Source organism: Salvelinus sp. IW2-2015, linkage group LG20 (genome assembly GCF_002910315.2).
Source record: "Salvelinus sp. IW2-2015 linkage group LG20, ASM291031v2, whole genome shotgun sequence".
Classification (NCBI taxonomy): domain Eukaryota; kingdom Metazoa; phylum Chordata; class Actinopteri; order Salmoniformes; family Salmonidae; genus Salvelinus; species Salvelinus sp. IW2-2015.
The window spans coordinates 64,377,230-64,386,548 of record NC_036860.1 but is presented as its reverse complement, the minus strand read 5'-3'; the positions used below and the strand labels follow the sequence as shown (position 1 = coordinate 64,386,548).

At 44.7% G+C, this 9,319-nt stretch overlaps 1 protein-coding gene across 1 annotated transcript; it reads left to right on the top strand.

The window, feature by feature from the left end:
• The first annotated feature begins 1,079 nt into the window (after positions 1–1,079).
• Positions 1,080–5,516, top strand: LOC111980662 (notch-regulated ankyrin repeat-containing protein A). Its single transcript, XM_024011518.2, has 2 exons — positions 1,080–1,191; positions 1,367–5,516. Exon 2 carries the CDS (start codon positions 1,851–1,853, stop codon positions 2,187–2,189), a length of 339 nt encoding a protein of 112 aa, XP_023867286.1. The 5' UTR covers positions 1,080–1,191; positions 1,367–1,850; the 3' UTR covers positions 2,190–5,516.
• Positions 5,517–9,319: the final 3,803 nt, after the last annotated feature.

Below are 9,319 nucleotides of genomic sequence, written 5' to 3'. Positions count from 1 at the left end.
GACATGTAGATGGATTGTAACCGCCAGAGAGGTGTCTCTTCTCTTGGCGTTGTTATATGGCGGGAGGCTATACCACTAGACTTGGGCTCGAGTTGTTTTATAGAAGTTTAAGGGGCCATTTGTTTTTCTCTGTCCAATGTATACATGGTTATTGCCAAAAGAGCTAGATTGCAGACAAGTAAATAAGCCAAATATGTTTATTTCCTAAAGTAGGCTCATGCGTATTTTGTCACCCTCTTTTATATAAGATTAGGATATACATTATCTGTTTGTGTGAAATGTATAAACCTAACAAAGTTTTAGTTTTGAGTATTTTAGAGTCGTTAGTCTATGGAAGAAGCGTATGTTACCTATATTTGGCCACATGTTATGTGTACAGTATCAGATCTCTAGCGATCGACAATAGCACACACAGTATTTTATTCTACACCAATGGTGACAATCCCTTACTGCTTTTTATGCAATTTCATTGTTTCAGAAGGAGTTGGACATCGTTTTTGACATACAGTAAGTAGCAAACCACAACTCGGCTTTGCTAGTTTGTTGCTTTTAACGCCGTCTGAGCCCGAATTAACACCATGGCACGAAATACGACGCATAACAGGCCCTTTACAGTACAGTATTACTCCTTTGCTTTTTACATTTAAAAAATATATATAAATATATATATGCTTGTGTGGTTGCACTATTCGTCCGTCGAAATACAACTTCAGATCCGAATAGTTTTTGCAACATGCGTTATGGCTCCATGCGCTTGGATCCGCTGCTTTCCTAAACAACATTATATTGCTTTTCTCTGTATTTTTTCACTTTGTCGTTTATGAGTCCTTCAACACCATCCTCCCTTGAGTCACGTCTCTCACGCGAGGGAGTAAAATTGTCAATTTTATAGTTGTTTTATTTTATAGATGCCATTTGTTTCCACGAGACCACGCCTTACTCTAAGGTTTCACACTTGTGGACCCTGCCCAAACCGACCCAGTAGCCAATTACCTCGCTCCGTTTCCGCCCATTTCACAAGAGTTGATTCTATGGAATACCATTGTCATGCAAATAAAGGACGCGTAAAATATCCCCGTCGCGCGCACTGCAGAGCAGAGACTCACTGGGATCGCACGAAGGACGCGAAGCACGGGGCACGCGGGGGAATTTCATACTACGTCGTCGCCAGGACCCGTCCAATTGTCACAGGCAAGTAGTACCCACATGTTTTCTATTTTAATCATAACATAATATTTATCGGGAATTGTATCTCAACCGTATTCTTTAAAGTGTGCATAAAAGTGTTTTTGATGTATTAGTTGGAATGTAACCGTTGGGGAGTATTGTTCAGTGCACTGACGTGGACCCTACCTGTCTCACACAGCCCTCCTTGCCAGACGAACTGCGGCGGCTCCAGGATCCTGCAGGCAAGAGGGTAAAATCACAAGAAGAACCAACCTGCCCAGATTCAACTGCATTTTATTCACCTTGTTTGGAGATAACGATACCGTGGCCGTTCTTACAGAATACCTGTCGCTCTGCTCCATCTCTGCAATATAGCATATACTACCTGTTGCTGCTAGTAACAACGGAGGAGAAGAGGGGGAGACTACACCTTGCGACACTTGGATCTCTTATAAACACACTTTGTAGGGAGTTGGATTTCGCAACCTTTAATCTTTTGCACACCAAGTGTGTTATTTTGTCTGTGTCCATTTTGGGATATTAGTGGTTTTATCATATATATAGTATACACGTTTCTAAAGTGCCTTACAACTGGTATTAATCCAGTATTCCAACGCCAGAGACTCGACCAGTGACTATCACATAGAAAGGCACAGGATCTATCTCTATATCCCAGTTTCACCATGAGTCAAGGGGATGTATCAACTTGCTCTGCGCCTCAGATCGTATTCCAAGAGGCGGTGAAGCAAGGTAACACAAAGGAACTCCACTCGTTGCTCCAGAACATGACAAACTGCGAATTCAATGTCAACTCCTTCGGGCCCGAAGGACAGACGGCGTTGCATCAGTCAGTCATCGACGGGAATCTCGAACTTGTAAAACTGCTGGTGAAATTCGGAGCCGATATTCGATTGGCGAACAGGGAAGGGTGGAGTGCCTTACACATTGCCGCTTTTGGAGGACATCAAGACATAGTCCTATACCTCATCACTAAGGCAAAATACTCTTCTGGCGCACGGTGATCTGCTACACTGCTGTCAGGTAAACACACGGAAAGCCCTTATAAATTAGCGTTTCGATCTATAGTTGTGCCAAATTATAGCCTACAAAACACAGTAACTTCCCTTTCATCAAAACCAAACGGGGGTCTCTCTCACTCGTGAGTCAAACACCACATGGTTCTTGTATCCGCTTCAGCATAAAAAAAACGCCATTTTGGTGGGTTGGTACTAAAGCTTTTTCCTTGAACGTGTATAATAGATTGGGACGTATAAAATAACTAAGCCAGTGTTTGGGTCCCGAGACCTGATAGCAGCCTAGTTTTACGCAGCGATAGACTTTCTATATTTTTTTGTCGCGGTTACATTGAAACACTTCTTTATTGGGCTTCGTATTGAGGTGTCGCCCTGTAGCTGCGGTGGTCACTTTGTAAGACCCTTTTAAATGATTTTATATACTGAAAGATGGCACTTGTTGCTGTGGCTGCATGCTGGAATATATGAAAGGGAAGAAAAGGTGAACACGGGAAATGAAGGCCATCCTGTATTTGGCTATTATTTCTTTTTTAAATTGTAGAATTTGATCTATTTCAAAGAGCAGCATTATTAGGCCTATATATATATATATATACCCAACTGGCATTTCCAGATGTGTAATCATTGTAACGACTATTGACTTAATGTTGTTAAGTACTTTACACAATAGCTTTACTTTGTTTCTTTATAATAAAAAAAAGTAGCTGAATGCGCCCTGCCTTCTTCAAGCAGGCTGCTGGCATGTATCAATGTCTTTTCAGGCCAGTGCGACCGCAGTGTCAATGGTTAATGTGATATAAACCGCTGCTTTCGCTTTGTATCAAAACGTCAGGAAAGTGGCATTTGGAATTCACTTTAATCTCCTTTCAGTATTTTAACGAACAACACCCTGGTCATCACTGTGAATACAGGCTGGGTTCTATTTATGAAGGTACATTGACAAGATGCATTTTGAAAWTTCTGTGGTTATTCTTTTCAAATCAAATCTGTTACGTTTAAGAAATATTTAGGGTGACTTATAAAGCTGCTTCAGACTCTATGCTTATCATAGTATAAACTATCCTGTGTGGAGACCCCATGTCACAATAAGCCTAAATTTGACCTTGCTAAAGAGAGACTCTTCTTTGTCCCTCATTAACTTCTTGTTTGGTTTTCTTTGCCAACTACCTCGACTGTAAAGTATTCAAAACCATTGGACTCTTGCTCACTCACAACACTCCAATATGGGGAGTCACACACATCCTTTAGCACAGTGGTTCGCAACCATTTTTGGTTACTGTACCTGAAGTACCCCCTCATGTGCATTTTACCAGTAGGCCTAGGGTCTGAGTCTTCTCAAGTACCACCTGTGGATAGGCCAAGAACCCCCAGGGGTCCTAGTACCCCCTAGTTGGAAACCGCTGATCTAGCCTATCCCCAAGCCTGTCTATAGGCCAAAATAATGCTCATACCCACACAAACATTTTAAATAATAGCTATTTTAGCAGTAGGCCRCAAGCCAATGTTATTTAACCCGGTGATATAGGCTAGGAGACAACTATGGTGTTTCTTCTGCAAAGCAATAATGTCTATTTCATATTAATCAAGCCCGTTTCTTATCTTCATCTGGGATGAATTTATTTCCCACACTACAACCAAACTTTAATCTGACAAGCAAAGCGTTTTTTTTTGTTTTTTTTGCCTTTCTGTAAAGGTATGGTTGCAAACACACATTGCCGATTAAAAAAAATTATAAAAAAATACATTATATAGTCGTTCTGTTTGAAGTTTCTATTTAGTCACAAAAATTGCATTTTATTGCCTGACTTATAAATGCAGGGAGTTTTATTGCACAAAATGCAGAGCCTTTTACTCCCCCTGGTGCCTGTCCGGGTAACTGCAGGAGTTGAGGCTTAAAAATAGTTACTACTGAGCAGGAGTAAAACATTTTATTACTGTCATGTTATGATGACTAACATCTACATGACTATTGCAGGATATATAACAAATGGTTTAAACTGCCTGCTGCATTTTGAAAGTCATGGCACCATAATGTTTGTTTCAATGCTGCTTGTATGTTTTATATTTGATTTTACTCAATGGCCAACAGTAAGTGAAAGACAAATATCTGATAGCATCACAGTCATTCAATGGAAATCCCTGTGTGTGTGTGCATCTGTCTGTGTGTGTGTGAGAGAGAGCGCACATGCGTGCATGAATGAATGTGTATATATGTCTGTGTCTGCTGCATTCATCTGACTGTTGTGTCCTGAGTGAGTTGAGCTGTGTTCCCCTTCCCTGGCCTGTGTGTGGCCTGCTCCTCTCCTCGAGTGTGTGGCTTTATGTTGCTACCTGGGGGTCTTCCCTCGCTACAGTAAGGAGAGACACCAGGGATTAAGGACTGTCCTTCCATGTACCTGGAAAAGCAAACTAAAGCCATTAGAAAGAAACATCAAGGAATAGATTGGTTTTAGTGGAACAAAAAAATATGCATCGCTTGTCTTAAACTTGATATTTTTTATATATATATATATATATTTTAAATATTGCACTGACTGTTGTTGATTTAAGTTGACTTTTTATCAAGTCAAATGTATTGTTTTTCCAAATAGAAAAAAAGGAACACAACAAAATACTATTGTTCAAAACATCTCCAGGTTGTAATGTTGTGTGTTAACTTTGTGAAACATCGTGTTCAGGCAAAGATTGTTTGAATCTTTGTGATCGGGTATGTGTTTATATACAGTACCAGTCAAACGTTTAACACCTACTCATTCAAGGGTAGGTGTAAAAAACTAAAGAAAACCCCATGAATGAGTAGGTGTTAAACGTCTGACTGGTACTGTGTATATATATATATATATAATATGCTGAAATATCTTGCAGCACTTTCTTTTCTGAAGTGCTGCCTCCCTCCTGTTGTTATGAAAGGGGAAAAATACATTTGATGGTAAGATCATTGTTACAAAACAAATTGCACAGCGTATGGTTGTTCTACTTAAGTGTCATAACATTTATGGCCCGAGAGAGGGCGACTGGATAGGTGTCAATGAATGAGAGAAAGTGCTGACGTTTTAAAAAAACATTTTTTTGGGGGGGGGGACACATGTTCTGTTTTCGTTTTGCTTTTTTTCGAGCGAAACAAAAACAAATGTCTGAGTTTAATGAGAGATGCTGAAGTTCCATCGTGTTTTGATTTTGGGTTTTCTTGTTTTTGTTCTGTATTTTTTGTTTTTGAACGTTTGTAACACTGTGATCATGATGTGTGTTGAGGAAATGAGTGCTGTAATATTTTTGTACGTTTGTGTACAAGCCAGTAAAAAAATCTTTAAACTCTGTGTGTCTATGCATGTTTCATTTTCCCTACCCCCAGGCAGTCCCAGCCCCCGTTACCCATAGAGAAGAATAGTGATGGGCACAGACCCCCCCTCTCCCGTTCTCCCAGGCTAGCCCAGATCCCCTCCTCTCTCCCGTTCTCCCAGGCTAGCCCAGATCCCCTCTTCCCCCTCTCCCAGGCCATCCGGATTCCTATTCTCTCCCTTTGTTATTCAGTCAGCCTCATCTTTTCACATGCTGGATAAAAGAGCCACGCACATGATTGTGGGTAGTTCTGGTTTATAGAAGGCAGGGTCCCCTCCCCAGTGTGTGCAGGTTTTATGTTACCCTCTCTCTCTCTGTGTGTGTAGTCTGAGGAAGGTCCCTAACTCAACTCTCTGGCTCTGCAACACTATTCCTCTTCTCTCTATTAACCCCCTGGGCACTCTTGTCTGTTTCTCTCTTTTTCTCCCTGTCGGTCTCCCTCTATCGGTCTCGCTCTCTCTCCCTCTGTCGGTCTCCCTCTCTCTCCCTCTGTCGGTCTCGCTCTCTCTCTCTCCTCGTGGTGTCCGCTTCTCTCTGTGCCTCCTCTCTCTCCCTCTGGTGTCTCGCTCTCTCTCTCCCTCTGGTGGTCTCGCTCTCTCTCTCTCCCTCTGTGTGGTTCTCGCTCTCTCTCGTCTCCTCTGTGTGGTCTCGCTCTCCTCTCCCTCTGTCGGTCTCCCTCTCTCTCCCTCGTCGGTCTCCCTCTCTCTCCTCTGTCTGGTCTCGCTCTCTCTCCCTCTGTGTGGTCTCGCTCTCTCTCTCCGCTCTGGTGGTTCTCGCTCTTCTCTCTCCCTCTGGTTGTCTCGCTCTCTCTTCTCCCCGTTCTGGTCGTTCTCGCTCTCTTCTCTCCCTCTGCGTGGTCTTCGCTTCTCTCCTCCTGGTACTCGCTCTCTCTTCCCTCGGTCTCGCTCCCTTCTCCCTCTGGTGTCTCTGCTTCTCTCTCTCCCTCTGGTGGTCTCGCTCCTCCTCGGTGGTGCTCTTCTCTCCCTCGGTGGTTCCGCTCGTCTCTCTCCCTCTAGTGGTCTTTCGCTCTCTCTCTCCCTCTGGGTCTCGCTCTCCTCTCTTCCCTCTGTGTTGTTCCGCCCTCTCTCGCTCCCTCTGGTGTCTCGCTCTCTCCGCTCCCTCTGGTGTCTCCGCTCTCTCTCTCCCTCTGTGGTCTCGCCTCTCTCTCTCCCTCTTGTTGGCTCGCTCTCTCCTCCCTCTGGTGGTCTCCCTCTCTCTCTCCTCTGGTGGTCTCGCTCTCTCTCTCCCTCTTGGTGGTCTCGCTCTCTCTCTCTCTCTCTCTGTCTCTGTTCTTCTCTCTCTCTCTCTCTCTCTCTGTCAATCTCGTCTTTTCGCTCTATCACACACGTGTTTTATAATGAATGGACTTGTTTTGTATGGAGTGTTGAGACATTTTTCGTAAGGGTAAATCAAGTTCGACATTTCAAAATGGGAAATTACAAACTTAGCACCTTTTTATCTCTCAAACACACTATAAGTTTGACATTTCCTGCTTTGGAGTTAAAGTGACTCTAAGGAAGTGTGCTATACAATGTGAAATTTGTGCTGTTTACAGTGTGCTTCTCTGTCTCTGCAGCCTCCTTATCTGCACTAAATATATTTCGATGTAGAACTGTCTGCAGCCTAATTCCATGCAGTACATATCTTTAGATGTATTGTAGTGGTAAATAAACCAGCTACTAAAGCTTTGTGTTGAAAGACTAAAGTCACCCCTGCTGTTGGCTTGAGACCACATAGTTGCTGCTTGCCCTTCTATTCTACCTCCTTTCTCCTCTCCTCTCCCCATTCTCTTTCTCCCTTGCCTCTCCTGTCGCTCTCTCCACCCGTCTCCCTCGCGCTCTCTCCTCTTCCTCCTCCTTCCTCCGTCTTCCGTCCCTCGCTTCTTTTTGCCCACCTCTCATTTTCCTCGCTCCGTTCTGCCCTCGTCTCCCTCTCTCTCGTCCTTCTCATCTCACGTCTCCCTCGCCTCTCTCCACTCTTCCTTCTCTCCGTCCTTCCCTCGCCTCTTCACTCTCCCTCTTCCACCTCCTCCTCTCTCCCTCTGCTCTACCACGCTCCTCTCTCTCACCCCTCTCTCCGTCTCCCGCTCCCCTCGCCTCTCTTACTCCTCGTCCCCGCTGCCGCTCGCTCTCTCTCCACCCCTCTCTCCGTCTCCCTTCTCCTACTCTCTCTCTCTCCTTGCTCTCTCCGTCTCCCGCTCGCCTTCGTTCTCTTTTCTTATCTCTGCCTCCTTTGCATACTTCCTCTCTCCGTCCCCTCGCTCTCTCTCCACCCCTGCTTCCCGTCTCCCTCCTCTCTCTTCCACCCCCTCTTCCTCTCCGTCTCCCCTCTCGCCTCCTCTCCTTTGCTCTCTCCGTTTCCCTTGCTCGCTCTCTCTCTCCACCCCCTCTCTCCGTCTCCTCGGGGCTCATCAACTGATGTTCAAGGACCGGCGTGCGTTCCTCTTCTGCTCTTTCTTCCACCTGCCCCTCTCCATCCGTCCTCGCCTCCTCTCTCTCCTTTCGCTCTCGTCCGTTCCCCTGCTTCCGCCTCTCTCCTCTCCACCCCTCTCTGTCTCCCTCGCGCTCTCTCTGCACACCTCTCCGTCTCCCTCGCGCTCTCACTTCTGCAGGATGTTTTTGTTGAGTTGGATTTTCATTGTCCAGCGGCTGAGTTGGCTGCCGTCCCAAAGCAGAGCTGCTGTACAGCAGAGCAGAAAGGTCCGCTAATAGATTCTTCATGTGCCTGCCACACATCCAAGCAGGAATTTGGAAATTATTTTAACAGAGTCCCCCCAACGAAAAGAGAGACAGAGAAGAGGACTGTGTTTGTGTTTCAGTGGGGAGTGTGTCGGTGTGTGTGTTCATCTTGCCTGAAAGAAGCTGGGTGTGATAGTGCATACCCCCTATCTGCCAACGATCTCATGCAGGGGTTTCATTTGCTCAAAGTATGTTTTGTGTATGTTTTGTGTATGCTTTGTGTATGTTTTGTGTATGCTTTGTGTATGCTTTGTGTATGCTTTGTGTATGCTTTGTGTATGTTTTGTGTATGTTTTGTGTATGCTTTGTGTATGCTTTGTGTATGTTTTGTGTATGCTTTGTGTATGTTTTGTGTATGTTTTGTGTATGTTTTGTGTATGGTGGGTGGTGAATGTGTCAGCACTGTTGTGGTGTTCTCTCGTACTTCAGCAGAGGTGAATGAAGAAGGTGAACTGAACATTGCTCATACAGCTCCACCGGATCAATGCATTATCTACAAAGTTAAAGGATTATTTTATTTAACTAGGCAAGTCAGTTAAGAACAAATTCTTATTTACAATGACGGCCTAGGAACAGTGGGTTAACTGCCTTGTTCAGGGGCAGAACAACAGATTTTTACCTTGTCAGCTCGGGGATTTGATCCAGCAGTTACTGGCCCAACGTTCTAACCACTAGGCTACCTGCTGCCCCAAAGAGTCATCACATGATGTAAAACTCGTCATACCGGCTGTATTTCTGCTTGCTTGAACGGCAATAGCTCAGATAAACATGAAATGACCCCGCTAATCGATAGAACCTCGCTCAGACATGCACAACATGGGTGAATCTTTCCTTCAAGAACGTACCGTACGGTCACTCCACAGCTAGCTTGAAATGTAGTCGATGGAGCCAAGAACGTACTGTAAGGTCACTCCACAGCTAGCTTGAAATGTAGCTGATGGAGCCAAGAACGTACTGTAAGGTCACTCCACAGCTAGCTTGAAATGTAGTCGATGGAGCCAAGAACGTACTGTAAGGTCACTCCACAGCTAGCTTGAAATG